This window comes from Pimephales promelas, chromosome 9, assembly GCF_988280905.1.
Source record: "Pimephales promelas chromosome 9, fPimPro1.hap1.1, whole genome shotgun sequence".
Taxonomy (NCBI): domain Eukaryota; kingdom Metazoa; phylum Chordata; class Actinopteri; order Cypriniformes; family Leuciscidae; genus Pimephales; species Pimephales promelas.
Genome location: NC_142777.1, coordinates 21,253,572 through 21,268,810, shown reverse-complemented (window position 1 = coordinate 21,268,810; position 15,239 = coordinate 21,253,572). Strand labels below are relative to the sequence as shown.

Below are 15,239 nucleotides of genomic sequence, written 5' to 3'. Positions count from 1 at the left end.
TCTGGATTCTGATAGAGGGCCATGAGACTTAGACCTGAGTGCAAAAATGGAGGCTCTAGCCCCTTCCAGAGCTGAGATATCGAAACTCAAAAATTCGGCCCAAAAAAAAAACGACAGTGGTACCCCTTACGTTTTTTTTTTTTGGGCGAAAAATTAAGTTTCTCCAATCTTCCCAAAACTCTGGATTCTGATAGAGGGCCATGAGACTTAGACCTGAGTGCAAAAATGGAGGCTCTAGCCCCTTCCAGAGCTGAGATATCGAAACTCAAAAATTCGGCCCGAAAAAAAAACGACAGTGGTACCCCTTACGTTTTTTTTTTGGGCGAAAAATTAAGTTTCTCCAATCTTCCCAAAACTCTGGATTCTGATAGAGGGCCATGAGACTTAGACCTGAGTGCAAAAATGGAGGCTCTAGCCCCTTCCAGAGCTGAGATATCGAAACTCAAAAATTCGGCCCGAAAAAAAAACGACAGTGGTACCCCTTAAGTTTTTTTTGGGGGGGCGAAAAATTAAGTTTCTCCAATCTTCCCAAAACTCTGGATTCTGATAGAGGGCCATGAGACTTAGACCTGAGTGCAAAAATGGAGGCTCTAGCCCCTTCCAGAGCTGAGATATCGAAACTCAAAAATTCGGCCCAAAAAAAAAACGACAGTGGTACCCCTTACGTTTTTTTTTTTGGGCGAAAAATTAAGTTTCTCCAATCTTCCCAAAACTCTGGATTCTGATAGAGGGCCATGAGACTTAGACCTGAGTGCAAAAATGGAGGCTCTAGCCCCTTCCAGAGCTGAGATATCGAAACTCAAAAATTCGGCCCGAAAAAAAAACGACAGTGGTACCCCTTACGTTTTTTTTTTTGGGCGAAAAATTAAGTTTCTCCAATCTTCCCAAAACTCTGGATTCTGATAGAGGGCCATGAGACTTAGACCTGAGTGCAAAAATGGAGGCTCTAGCCCCTTCCAGAGCTGAGATATCGAAACTCAAAAATTCGGCCCAAAAAAAAAAACGACAGTGGTACCCCTTACGTTTTTTTTTTTTGGGCGAAAAATTAAGTTTCTCCAATCTTCCCAAAAACTCTGGATTCTGATAGAGGGCCATGAGACTTAGACCTGAGTGCAAAAATGGAGGCTCTAGCCCCTTCCAGAGCTGAGATATCGAAACTCAAAAATTCGGCCCAAAAAAAAAACGACAGTGGTACCCCTTACGTTTTTTTTTTTGGGCGAAAAATTAAGTTCTCCAATCTTCCCAAAACTCTGGATTCTGATAGAGGGCCATGAGACTTAGACCTGAGTGCAAAAATGGAGGCGCAGACCCTTCCAGAGCTGAGATATCAAAACTCAAAATTTCGACCCGAAAAAAAAAACGACAGTGGTACCCCTTTCGTGTTTTTTTTTTTCGGGCGAAAAATGGAGTTTCTCCAATCTTCTCAAAAGTCTGGATTCTGATAGAGGGCCATGAGACTTAAACCTGAGTGCAAAAATGGAGGCTCTAGACCCTTCCAGAGCTGAGATATCGAAACTCAAAATTTCGACCCGAAAAAAAAAACGACAGTGGTACCCCTTTCGGGGGTTTTTTTTGGCCGAAAAATGAAGTTTCTTCAATCTTCTCAAAAGTCTGAATTCTAAGCTCACAATTTTACTCATTAGGCTATTTCATTAAAAACGTGACATTTAGACATTTTTTTCGCCGTGGATCATGGCAAATGAATCATTTTCACCTTGAAAATAATACATGTTTTTTTGCATTTTAAATAACAGAACATTTCTCAGTGATCATCAATAAAACAAAATTCCATTTTTCTCGGTTTAATGAAAACCAATTAGTTCGTTATGGCATAGGCGATTGCGTGTAGAATAGGTCAGCATCCGGGTATCTCTCCACTGGAAGGTGTTAACGCAAACGTGTAAGTTTCACGTTTGAGGAGGTTAAATCTTGACATCTACACGTTTTAGGAAAATTGCCTTTTTTATTTCTAAATTATGACTATTTTTCATCTAAAAAACATACTAACATTATAAGGACAACCAAGGAAACATTATAAAATTATAAAATAACCCCATGTCAAGGGACCTTTAAGTACAACAATATCAGTTCTAGGTTTATGGATATATGATGATTCAGATACTCCAGTGTTTTTGATTCACTTAAAAGATTCTTTGCTTGGAAATCAGACTTCACTGGTCTATCCAGATTGGGGGCTGTACTGAAGCACCGAAGTATAACAAACAGTCTTTAATTAATAATCAGGGAACAGACAGGAGAAAAAAGAAATCCATAGAACATAACCACATCACGCGTAAATGATCAACAAAGGTAGACAACCCAGTGCCGGCCCAGATCCGGCCCACATCTGGTACTTTTGGATTCCACACAGTGGGCGAAAGCTGGGCCGACACTATGCTGTCTGGGAAAAGACTGACTGAAACTGGGCAAACAAATGAGCAAGCGAGATAATTGACAAGACACACCTGAACAGAGTACATGGTATGGGAACCGTAGAGAACTGAACTAATTAACAAACTAAGAGATTAACAATGAAACTCAGAGAGGAACATAACAGAAAAACAGATAAAAAACTAACTCTAAACATGAACAAATAAATTCAAAATGTGACATGGTCATGCTGTGTTTTTCATTCCCTAAAAAGGACCACCTTCAGTGGGCACATGCTGTATGTTTTGGATTTACTAAAGAGTCAGATGCTTTAAAATTAGACTTCTCTGGTATGTATTGCGCTGAATAGAAATAAATATAACACATCAAGAACATTTGAATGCAGTCTTTCACTTTAATTTGTGCTTAGTGACTTTTGAGATATGTCACCAACACATCACATGCCTCAAAATCTGTGCTTCAGTGGCTTTAAGGTTGGGTGTGTAAACCCAGTGTCTTCATGTACTTATTTTGCTTCCTTTGGTGGAAGAATTTCGCCTTTTTCATTAAATAGGAGCTTCAAAGCCTCTGCAAATTATCTAGTGTGGCTGGAGAAAAGGCTTTTCAGGTGGTCTAAAAAACCTAAAGAAGAGATGACAAGAATCAGTTGTTCTGAAAATAGACCGCCTGCTGAATAGAGAAAAGGCCACAGAGTCCTGGAGCTGGAGCTGGAGGTGATAAAAGATCAGCTTGGGAGGAATGGACACACTTTCAAAGGCCCCTCCTCACGGCGAACCCCCCGCTCCACCTCCCTCCACGAGGCATGAAACCAGGACAGGTCAAGAACAAGAGTCCCACTGTAAAGAGATCTGGGGATTGTCCAAGGTAGCAGATTCCTGTCGAGTGAATGAGCTTTAGGCTGCGTTTCCTATGTCCTAACCCCTTATCGCTAACTGTGAAAGAGCATAGCAAATATCAGTGGCTTGTCAGCTAGAATGATATCCACTTCAGTCTCTGGTGGCTTGTGATGTTAAATAAGATATATGTCTGGAAGTATCTGAAAGAAAACCAGGAGAAAGGGGAGCAGGAAACAGACAATGAGAACAGCATGTCAGTGCCAGCACACATCAACCAAATCTCGCTCACCCACCGTGACACTCAATGTAGTACTGATACCATCACTGAACAGTGTTTTGGTATAAGACATTTACAGGCTTCCAGAACCCCGAGACTTCAAACATTCCTTAACCTAGTGCAAAACCGCAGTTTGAGAGAAGAACAGCCCAGGGGTATTGTGGGGGAAAAATCTTTTGTTTTGGAAATGAAGCAGATGTAACATTAACTTTAGTATGGGAGCCTCAATGTAAAAAGTAAGTCATTGAAATTTAATGTGAATTTATTTCTTATTTTACATATTATCTCACAATTACCACTTTGAAGCTGCAGGCTTGCATACTTTGGCACAGTGTGTGGCTAGTTTAGTCGAGCAAATGTGAAGTGATTCGATATGCTTTTTGCTATGCACTTGAGCAACAAAAGCAATCGAAATGTTTTCCCCCAGTTTGCTTAATTAACATACACCCGCACAGTGTCGGAAACTGTTTAAAGCTGTGTATATAAGCCATTAAAGTCCCTAGTTTTTTTGCAATGAGTCTTTAAAACATTTAATCAAAGAAAGAATGAAAGAAAGGAAGAACGAAAGTGTTTTGTGCTTGAGGAAGATCAAGGTCAGAAGGTTATATTCAAGCTTGCACTGTGGGTCAAGACACCATCATGACTGAAACACACCCAGATATTTCTGGAATGTGTCCTGCCATGAGACCAACCCACAATAATCGGTCATTTTAACCCCTTTAAATCCTAACAGGTAAGATTACCTTTTTTAAGGGGTCACAATAAACATTTCATGCTAAAAGAATTACCTAAACACATGTAGCCTACATGTGTTTACTTGCATTGAATGGCATAGTACATGCAGTGCAAATTAACTGGCTTGAGATGGAATGTATTACCTAAAGACATGCCTGCCTTGACTGTCACCTATTTGATAGACAGCTTAATAACACCTGTAGAAATATTTTAATGTGTGCCAAAAGACATGCCCAGAATAAATGCTCATATAGCAGACAGGTCGTGTCATATAGAGAATTACGAGAGAATGACGTTCACACATTAATGTTGGTTTAGGACACACCATCTTCCTCTTTATCCCTGTAACGGCGGCACTAGGACCCCGCAGGGATGCGCATTATTGCGCCTCGGTTATTGGGCTTGGACGACCTCAGTTTTGCACTACCGCAATCACCATTCAGCTGAGAGTGAGTGTGCTGTCTGCTTTGTTGAAATAAGGACTCTTGAGAAGAAGCCGTTTTTGAATAAAAGCTGACGGTTAAAAGGATTGTATATGTTTTTGGTGGACCTGTCACGCGCTCCAGCACTTCACAGTGGAGATGGGAGTAAACCTGGAGAATGGGATACCCCGGTAAACTTCCTGGAGACGAATCTATGATTTGGATTTAAACAAGCCTTGATCACTATTAACACAACTTGTTAAGTTAAGTATCCTCAGCGAATTCCGAAACTGTTTTGTGTAATTTTCTCGTTCAGACGCGTGCGTAAGGCTCTGCCGCACGGGTCAAACACTGCAGCTCTTGTTGGCTGCACGCAATAAAATCCCTGTTTAATTCTGGATGCCTCTACAAGCTGCGAAAAAAAAAAAGCTATTTTAAATCTATTTTATTTAAACCAACTTTTCCATTAGAAAATGCTCAGTTTGTGTAGATATTTAGGCTACTAGGCTATCTCATGGCTTCCTTTTGCGCAAGTGCATTGTAGTTGTTGGTTTGTACAGAGCGATGGGAAACTGAGGGTAGGTAAACACCGTTTGTTTTCCTTGAGTTTAACAACAACGCAAGGCGTGAGCAGGGTTCGTTGGGTATTCATTCATGATGTGAAAGACAACAAAAAAGAAGAAATGAGGGGCTTTCGGGACAAAGGGATGTTAACAGGTTGTGTCCAGGGAATTCCTCAGGTGTCACACATGGGTGTCATATTATACAATGCATAAAGTAGGCCTGCTAAACAAAACCCCTTAAATACAATATAAAATTACAATTTATATTCAATTCAATTCAATTACAGCTTTGGTATGAAGTGACAGTCGTTAGTAAACAAACTTCATTAATGCAGGCAGAATGATAATTCCACAACCACTGGTACTATTAGAACGGATAAGAGCCAGCTAAACATGTCAACGCTCTTAAAAAATAAATGTTTTAAATGGGAGTTTTCACAGCAATGTTTTTTTCCGGTTTCCTTTCAGTGAAAGCTGAAATACACTTCTACTCAACATGCGTACCCCAATTTACAGCCTGCAATTTGACACTCCAACCTTTAGAACATTTTAGTAATCTGAAGAACATTTCTCCATTTCCATGGATGATAAAGGTTCTTCATGGCACCCAAGATGCCAACATTTTTTTAAAGAGTGAAGCCATTCAATTTCTATGACCTTATATCTTCAAAATTAAAAACATCTTGAGTTATTATTTCATACTTGTATATATTTGTGTTTGCTTTTAGGTTGCATAATATATCTTAGCCATGGTGCCTAACCGCACACTGGGACTGGCCCATCCTTGCTGTGTTGGCCTGCTGTTCTTACTCCTCTTGCCCAGCTCGGTTTCAGTGAGAGAACCTCGACATCAGTCTCCCGCCCACCTCCCCTCGCTGATACCTCATGCCACCCTACCGCTGTCCCGCTCCCGGTTCAGCGCCAAAGCTCAGCTGGACCTCACTACTCACTGCAACGAGAGCTGCTACCACAAAGAAGGAGACATGGATAAAGAGCACCTAGCTTTCGAAACACTTTATGCAGATGGCTCCCGAACATTAACCACTGTTGACCTGGATGAAACTGAGACTGAACTTCCTTTCAGGCAGCCCAAAGTAACCGATCCCAGACATAAACGGCTAAAACGGCAGATTTACGGTTCAGACGGACGCTTTAACATCCGCGGTGATCACTTCCTTCTGGACTACCCGTTCTCCACAGCCGTCCGTATCTCTACCGGCTGCACTGGAGTTCTGGTGTCCCAGCAGCACGTGCTGACCGCAGCCCACTGCGTGCATGATGGGAAAGATTACGTCAAAGGTGCGAGGAAACTCAGGGTGGGCTTTCTGATCCCTCCGTCTGTTAACGGCACGAGGCCAGGTCAGGCTCCTTCGAAGAAACCCTTGGTGCGCTGGGTGAGAGTTAAACGAACCCGAGTTCCTAAAGGTTGGATTCAAGGTCCTCAAGAGGTCAGCATGGACTTTGACTACGCACTTCTAGAGTTACGTTGGCCTCACCGGCGTCCCTTCATGCGGCTGGCTGTGGCACCCACCTCAGACTATTTGGCTGGGAAACGCATCCACTTCTCTGGATTTGACAGTGACCGGCCCGGGGAACTGGTGTACCGCTTTTGTCCGGTGGAGGATGAGTCCAACGATTTGATCTACCAGCACTGTGACGCCCGTCCGGGTGCGAGTGGCTCTGGTGTTTACGGACGTGTGTGGGACGATACTTTAGAGCGCTGGGAGCGCAAGGTCATCGGGATCTTCTCGGGCCACCAGTGGCTGGAAATCAATGGAGAGAATCGTGACTACAACGTGGCTGTTCGCTTCACTCCACTGAAGTTTGCTCAGATCTGTTACTGGGTTCATGGAAATAAAGTGGACTGCAATCAGGACTGAAGAATGGGACAATATCAAATCATGGACAAAATATGACGTGCCTGATTTTGGAACCTGCACTTTACAGTCTATTACGGGTGTGGCTACTGAATCTGAGACGAAAGAAGGTCCACGGCTGGTAGATCGCTTCCCACAGACTTTGATCACTCACATGGGTTGAGCTGGAACTTTATTTAACCACTACCTTTAGTTTTTGCTCGCTATACTGCCAACGTTACTCAGCTTTCGACTCTGAGGTCGACAACACCAGTAGATTTAGCTTGTCAAGTCTTTGATCTCCCTTCCCAGAGAGCAACGTAGTGTCGGCCCAGATCCGGCCCACATCTGGTACACTTGGAATCCACACGTACCAGGTGTTGGTCGGATCTGGGCCGACACTATTTTGCTGTCTCGGTTAAGGGATTCTCTCCACAGCCTTGCTTTGTTCAGATTCTACATTACAGAAGCTTTAAACTGTTGTTTGCACTTTTAGAAACTAGAATTGGGATGGAGGTTTTATTCTGATCTCATGCCTTGGGTTTTGTGTAACAATTAACATACAATGAGTTTAATTGATGACTTAAAGTAGAGGAAATTCCTTAATTTCCATCCCTGAACATCACAACAACAAAACTGATGACTGGAGATGTAGTGTTGAGAGTTACTAGAAATTAAAAGCATAGATCCTTAGTTTATTTTAATGCATACATCTGGATATGTAACCCAAGAGTACAATTCACTCCTTTTCAAGACAGATGAAGAGTTCATAATATTACATGTTTGTAAATATTTTTTCTTATTCTTTTATGTTGAATTAATATAAATACCAAACAAACACAAACTAAGAGAAAGGTTGTGGGGTAAATGTTGATTATAGTTCTATTTTTAAAAAGCTTTTTATTTTAATAAACTAAAACATGTCTCTTGTTTTTGCTTTTTTCATTACAAATTTAGAGGTTATTAATTTGCAAAGAAGTGGTAATATTAGCAGATGTGATTCTGTGTTGTATATTTCAAGCATGATAAAAAGAAGAAGAAAAAATCTGACAATTATTACTGTATATAAAATGTGACACTGATACCATCTGGTGGTAAGAAGAGGAAAAATACTGCCAGAAACCATTGGCAACCTTTAAACAGCGGTTATATTACAGTTACTCTTTTTTTGGCTTGTTTTGTTTATATTTCATAGAGAATATGTGAGTTCAGTGTTGTAATAGCTACTACTAGCACTACGAAAGGCAGAGGTACAGAGACGATTGTAGTTCAGCACAGGAAGTAGGAAGTTTCATTTTTTTTCAGTAAGGTTCTGAAATGAATCTCTACTGCCCTCCAATGGTTGACGTGTAAATCTTTCATTGAGTCTTGTCTTTCACAACATGGCTGAACAGTAAGTCCTCGCGGTTCTGTCAGTCAGTCCGGGGAGTGATTATACTGAATACATTATTATGATATAGTGATGAATACATTATTCAACAGTATTGCAGGAGGTCAGCGATTTAATATAGCACAAATTGTCCAGTAAGCTATGTTTTAAAGAACAAACTAGTGCATCACACTACACAAAAACATCACTAATTCATTGAAGCCATTCAAAATTGTTATTACCACCGATATCTCTGTAGTAATAAAATAAACGTTTTAATAACGGTTTATCAGCATGTTCTCAATTACTGATACCCATCCTCAGGAAGTTTAATGACAATGGTTCATCCACATTTATATTCTACATAGGCCAAATAGATGTGACATGTGAATGCTTTTTCTTTTTCCGTCAGTCACCCTACCTGCGTCTATGTTCTGTGTGGCATCTTATTCTATCAAAAATGACAGGCATAAGATAAGGAAACATCATTATGCCACAAATATCGGTAACACTTTACAATAAGGTTCGTTAGTTAACATTAGTTAACTACATTAGTTAATATGAACTAATAATGAATAGCACATATACAGCATTTGGTAATCTTTGTTGATGTTATTTTCAACATTTACTAATACTTGATTAAAATCTTGTTAACATTAGTTAATGCACCGTGAACTAACAATGAACAGCTGTATTTTCATGAACTAACATTAACAAAGATGAACAAATGCAGTAACAAATGTATTGCTCGTGGTTAGTGCATGTTAGTAAATACATTAACTAATGTTAACTAATGAACCTTATTGTAAAGTGTTACCCAAATATCCATGAAACACTGCTATCATTTCTCAAAAAGAGAGATTTAACCAATTAGCCTAAGGAAATGATTGCATGTTTATTAATACTATCCAAATGCAGTTGACATGCTAACGAACGACCGTATAAGATGGATTTGCGATCATAATAGTATCAATATAATCAGCTATTTTTATTATTGGCTTACAGTCTACTGAACTACATTACTAAAAAAACAAGCCATAAATCAAATCCGTAAGGACGATGACAAAGCAATCAGTCTCTGTTGAACTTTATGAATTTTACAACCATCACATATCAAGTGTATAAATCATGCTGAACACTGATAACAGTAATAAATCCAGAATAAATAATGCAAGCGCATATATAAACCAACATTAAAGATCAACTCGAGATTCAAAGACTTTCGAAATTAGATTCACAAAAAAAAGCCAGCCTTCACACATAATTTGCCAAATATGAAGAAACAAACCAATTGTAACAGCAGAGTTGTTTAGTGCTTTTTTTTTATTAGAGATAAGGAGACGATACAAAACATCCACTGACCAATATCAATCAAAGCTCTGTACACAGGCTGCCCAAATATATCGCTCCCCATCTAAACTTCATACGTGTCCATCAATCCACTCAATCCAATTCATCAACAGACAGCTCACCCACTAGGTCCCAGATTTTACAGGTAGAAGGAATGTGTACAATTTCTTGACACCAGTGCCATGGTTTTGAATTACATTTGGAAATATTTAAATCAGATGGAATCAATAAAACATGTGAGCTCAAAATAAAACAAAAGGGGGGGGAGGGGCAAGTAAACTGTTCCCAGAATGGTCCAATAACATTGTGATTTGAGAATTTTGTACTTAACCTAGTCAACACACATACTTAGAAAAACTTAACTATATGTTTGGCAAAACAAAAACAAGAAACCTAAATCTTAAGAACAAAGAATATGTTGTATAGCTGAATTGTAACGGCTGCTGTTTCAGTCTTTTCTTTCGACAATCCCACAGAACTCAGAAAGAACGAAAACCTGCCAGTACACATTTACAGTTATATTACTTTGTTTTTATAATCATCATCCTTCATTTTTGTCTTTTAAGATCTTTTTTTTCTCTGTAATGTTTTTGTTCATTGTATGTGTGAACTGGAATGACAGCCTACATCTTTCATCAGGTGTGGAGTTTGGAAACTGTCACTTCTGCCCAACCCTCCCCACCCACATTAACCCACCCCGTGGTCCCCACAAACATTCGTGCTGGCCCACCTGCCCCACCCATGTCGGAATGAACGGCCAACCCCTGAAATGTCAGCCTCAATCGGAAAGAGGCTTCCCCTCGAGAGTCACCACTGATGAACCCCCAAGCTTCTCAGCAAGGGTCTTTCGGTCCTTGATATCATCCAAACCGTTCACTTGCCACTCATGCTTGATACCTGTGAGACAAGAACAAAAATGCTACAGATCTCACATTCACACACACACACATTTTTAATTAACAAACCATTGCATGAATAACTTAAATTATTTATAATATAAATTAAGCTATACATGCAACATTATTTGTTATAATACATTTAAAAAAAAAGTGCATGTGTAGAATAAATTTAAGTAGTTACTATTATATATAAAACTTATTTGTTAAAATATAATTTGTATTGTACATGAAACACCTTTTATTTATACATTTTATAATTGTACATTTGTGTTTATTTTGCTTTCTTTTTTTGGATGGACAGCATTACCTGTAAACTTCTTCTTGATGGCATCCTTGGAGCTGGCGTAGATCATCTTGCTTTTAAGTGGGGCACTCTCTGGGGCCCTGGACGACACAAGAGATCAGATCATCCGTTTCATACAAGCATTTGACAGGTCTACATCAGAGGTGTCCAATCCTGTTACTGGAGATCTACCTTCAACCCTAATCAAACACCTGAACCAGCAAATGAAGAGCTTCAGCAACACAAAAGTTAAACAGGCTTGAAACTGAACTCTGCAGAAAGCCAGATCTACAGAAACAGGATTAGGAACCCATGGTTTAAATGAAGTACATCCACAGACTCACCAGAAAATGAAAACCAGGTCCTCTTTCTTGGTCTCTTTAGTCTCATACGTGGCATCATAGAGAGCGTAGCGACAGTCATTGGGAGGAAGCATCTTGACAAACTTAAGGTAGGGATCTCCTTCATCTCCCTGCAGGATCTCCTGGCCCTCCTCCATAATGATTTTCTTCTTATCCTCACTCAGGCAGAAAAGAACAGCCTTCTTCCTCTTGCTCTTCTCTTCCTCATTGCTATGAGCCTTGCGAACCTTCATATCATTGAAGACCGTCAACACATTCTCTTCCACTGTAACTCCGGAGGCCTGCGAGAGCACAAAACACACACTGGATAAGGTCACATGGGTTTGAATAGAGGGAAGTGAGTGAGCTGATGAGCAAGGATGCATGAATGTGTGGGTGCAAAATGAGAAGTGAATGAATGAGGTTTTGCACCAAACCGTCTTGTCTGATCTAGTTAGACGGGCTGCCCTTTTAACAAAACTGAATACTTGGACCTCATTTGGCTGAAGCCAAACTACTGGGCCTGCAGGTTCTGCAGCACAAGAAAGCAGCAAGTGACTAAAAACCAAAAAAAAAAAAAAAAAAAAAAAACAGCCATGGGACTACACACTTCAAGGGCAATGGAACGAGTCTCATAGCAAAAGCACTAGAATGACATTCTGGGTGAAAATTAAACATTATTCCAGTTAATGTGGTTTCTAGCAAGTCAAAGAAAAAGGGTGGATTAAACAAGGCACCATTCTTTCCTGGTCACACGACTTCAGACATCCTCCAACACATTTGAACAGAGGGATGGTTGGGCACTTCCTCATAAGAGCTGATGAAATTTATACTGATCATCGGATTTAAAGCAGGACCATTAACGTGTATAAAATTGGCCGTAGATATTATAAGAGCCATGTCATTCAAATCTGGTGTGCAGCTTTAGATTGCAAAACAATGATTCTTCTGTGAAAAATCAAAATGGCCTCAGTCACACCAGTCCCATGAACCTACTCAAGTCCTCTGATTTCCATTAGAAACAGGGATCAGTGACTAATGCTGCATTGCTACAACCAAATTGAAAACATCTCAAAGAAATCTGAAAATTACCTTTCGGGTAACCTGAACGTTTAGTTCTCTAGACTAGAGCAGATCTAGCTTCTGAATAGACCATTAGGACATGTGAAAAGGTGGACGGGAGCCTTGTGGGGGAGATGTTTGAGTGGCCCACTTACAGGAACGCATGTCTAAAAGGGAGGAACCAGGTTTGCTTAAGGTGTGAACGTCAGGAACGCTTTAACATGCCTCATTACCTAACAAATCACAAATAATGAAAGAAATAGGGCATCAAAAGGCCCAAGGGATCATCAGGATTCCCACACCTTTTGAAAAATGAATCATGACTTTCAGTCTATTATGACTACTAAATACTTTCCATGGTTGTGGGGATCCTTGGTTCAGGCAAAAATACCTCTTAGATAAATTTATCTTTGAATCATCTACAACTGTTTAAGACAAATGCTAGGTCTTCCACCAGTATCTTAAGAGAAAACATGCTAATCTGTCATAAAATAGTCCAAAAGTCCAAAGTTAAAGCAGAAGGACAATAATGCAGCAGGTAAATCATCCACATTCACTGAGAAGTGAAACCCACAGTAGAAATGAGATACAGGAAATGACAATGGTATTATATATAAATATATATATTTTTTTTTCTTTTAAAGTCATCACTTGCCTCACAGAAAGAGATTTTGATTTTGTGGGTGGCCTATGACGTGTATATTGTCCTGGTGACGAGGATACCGAGACTGCTCACACCGGAACCGGCATTTCCTTCAGCCTACACGCGACACGAACGCAATTTCCTCTCAATCTCACAAGTAACTTATATCTTCGTGTCTACAGAAACAAGCTGACGAAAGCGACGCAGCAGCGGCTTAAATAATAAAGCAAGGAAAGCAAATTCAATCAAATACTCACAAGCACTGCACGTCACAGACAAAAAACGTCATGTGTTTAAAGACAAAATGCCGATAAAAAGAAATGCATTTACATTATGGAAATTAAACGCGTCGAGCAAAGATAAAAAACGTCAGATAAACTACGATTCACCAAAGTTACGTTACGTCCAACCAGGAAGAGTGTAACGTTAGTCGTGCACACGTTGCCTGACGATACGCATATGCACAAGTGTTAACGGTTCTTAAACTCTGCTTCCTTCCTCCCAGCGCATATTTTATAATGTTTCATATAAACCCGTGCTGTAATCCACCTAAAACATTTTCCTAGTCGAGGTTTCTTTTTTCGGTCAAAGAAATAAACCACCACCATCTGTGCATCAAGAATTAGGGTGGGGCCACGGTTGCGGTGTTCGTGCATGCGTTCCAAATATCCGCAAAATTAACGCGCTCCAAAGACGAAAAGCGAAGTATAAACACGCGGGGCTTCGACCTTAGAAGGGAATAATCTGCGTTTTTACACATGTCCACAGTCTCTCTGGTGCAGCAAATGTGAGGGATGGTGTTTTCTGGCCGTGTTCAGACAAAGGACAGACTCAAGAAAGCGCTTCATCTGACAAACGAAAAAACGCAGTTAAACACACACCGGTTTACAGACATTGATTTATACACACCCTCTCTTAATTTCGCCGTGCGATATAATGGCGTGTGGAGAGACGGGGCCTGTAGTTAGTGTGTAACGAAAAGCAGCGAGGCCTTTCCTGGGCCTCGACTCACGGAAATAAAGGAAGCTGAGCGGGGAAATGGCGCCAGTAGTTTTTGGGTCTCATTTTTGCCAATCTCACCGCATCCGAATAGCTGAAGGCCACGCACAACCAAAATATCGAGAACTGTGAGATTAACTGTAACGTTATATATAATTAAAACTGCTCAACGAAAACTGCCACAAGAGCAAACCCATTTTGCGTTTTTCTAACAATGTACGGCACTTAACGTAGCCTGCAGCTATAGTCGGCAGAGGCGTTAATTGACAGATTTGATTCTCAGGTTATTCATTCATCCGAAAAAGCCCACAGCCTAGACATTAAACTCTTCAAACACGTTGGAAATAGGCGTAAATCGCATAATTATTATTTAAATGTAGACATACCATGGTTGTTTCTCTGTGCTAGTCGGCGTCTGGATAGGAATTGAATGAGCTGTGATGCAGTCCTTCGCTCTCACACTTGATACAACGCTCGGGCGCGCCCTTTTGCTCGTGGCCGCGCGGCAGATGGGAGCGAGCATCCGTGTCACGCGCTTATTGAGGTGTTATGGGAACTGTAGTTTTGGGCTCCACACAAATGCTCGTGAACACATTAAAATATATTCAGTTGTCAGTAGTGCATTGTCAGAAGCGTATGGCCGTTGAAAAGCGTTTATACAATGTTGTACATTAAAGGTGCACTTTTTCAGTATTTGCTTATTAAGCAAGAAGGTCAGTTATATTTTATTACATAAATACAATATAGCACATAATGTGTAAATTTTAACAGTACTCTAAAATGTATACCAACCCTTAATTATATATTATTTAATTCAATCATTAATAATACTGATAATATTATTACATCTCATAATTTGACAATAACTTTTAATTAATTACTATATTTAAATGTATTCTTGTGAACTTGCGAGGGAATTCTTGTGATGTGGCTTTCTACCTTTGGTAACGTGACATGATGGAAAGCGCTGTTGTCCTACAAATTCTGCACTGAAAACATACTACAGTGGTTGCAATATTCGTTAGTGGCTCGTAGGGCACGCTGTGGTCTGAGCCTAACCCTTTGTGTTTGTCTCTGCCCCCTTTTAAGGTTCGCTTAACTCGCTTCCAAATAAGGAAGCAAATGGTGACAGTCGTGAGCGCGCTTCAGCCAAAGCCGCGCACATCAGGCGGCTCGCGACTCCGATCGCCATATAAGGAAACAAGGACATTTC

General features: G+C 40.3%; 2 protein-coding genes across 3 annotated transcripts; one reads left to right on the top strand and one right to left on the bottom strand.

Annotated features, from left to right (window-relative positions):
• The first annotated feature begins 4,574 nt into the window (after window positions 1–4,574).
• Window positions 4,575–8,010, top strand: prss23 (serine protease 23). Of its 2 annotated transcripts, XM_089134848.1 has the most exons (3): window positions 4,670–4,688; window positions 4,806–4,924; window positions 5,953–8,010. In XM_089134848.1, the coding sequence occupies exon 3, from the start codon at window positions 5,974–5,976 to the stop codon at window positions 7,102–7,104; it is 1,131 nt and encodes a 376-aa protein (XP_088990974.1). In that variant the 5' UTR covers window positions 4,670–4,688; window positions 4,806–4,924; window positions 5,953–5,973; the 3' UTR covers window positions 7,105–8,010. The 2 variants fall into 2 exon arrangements, with proteins under 2 accessions (XP_088990973.1, XP_088990974.1); XM_089134847.1 differs by having other exon boundaries at window positions 4,575–4,924.
• A 1,744-nt stretch (window positions 8,011–9,754) lies between these two features.
• cfl1 (cofilin 1) lies at window positions 9,755–14,573 on the bottom strand. The gene is made up of 4 exons (XM_039665678.2): window positions 14,413–14,573; window positions 11,326–11,624; window positions 11,006–11,082; window positions 9,755–10,696 (listed from the first exon to the last, which is right to left on the bottom strand). The coding sequence occupies exons 1-4, from the start codon at window positions 14,413–14,415 to the stop codon at window positions 10,578–10,580; spliced, it is 498 nt and encodes a 165-aa protein (XP_039521612.1). The 5' UTR covers window positions 14,416–14,573; the 3' UTR covers window positions 9,755–10,577.
• Window positions 14,574–15,239: the final 666 nt, after the last annotated feature.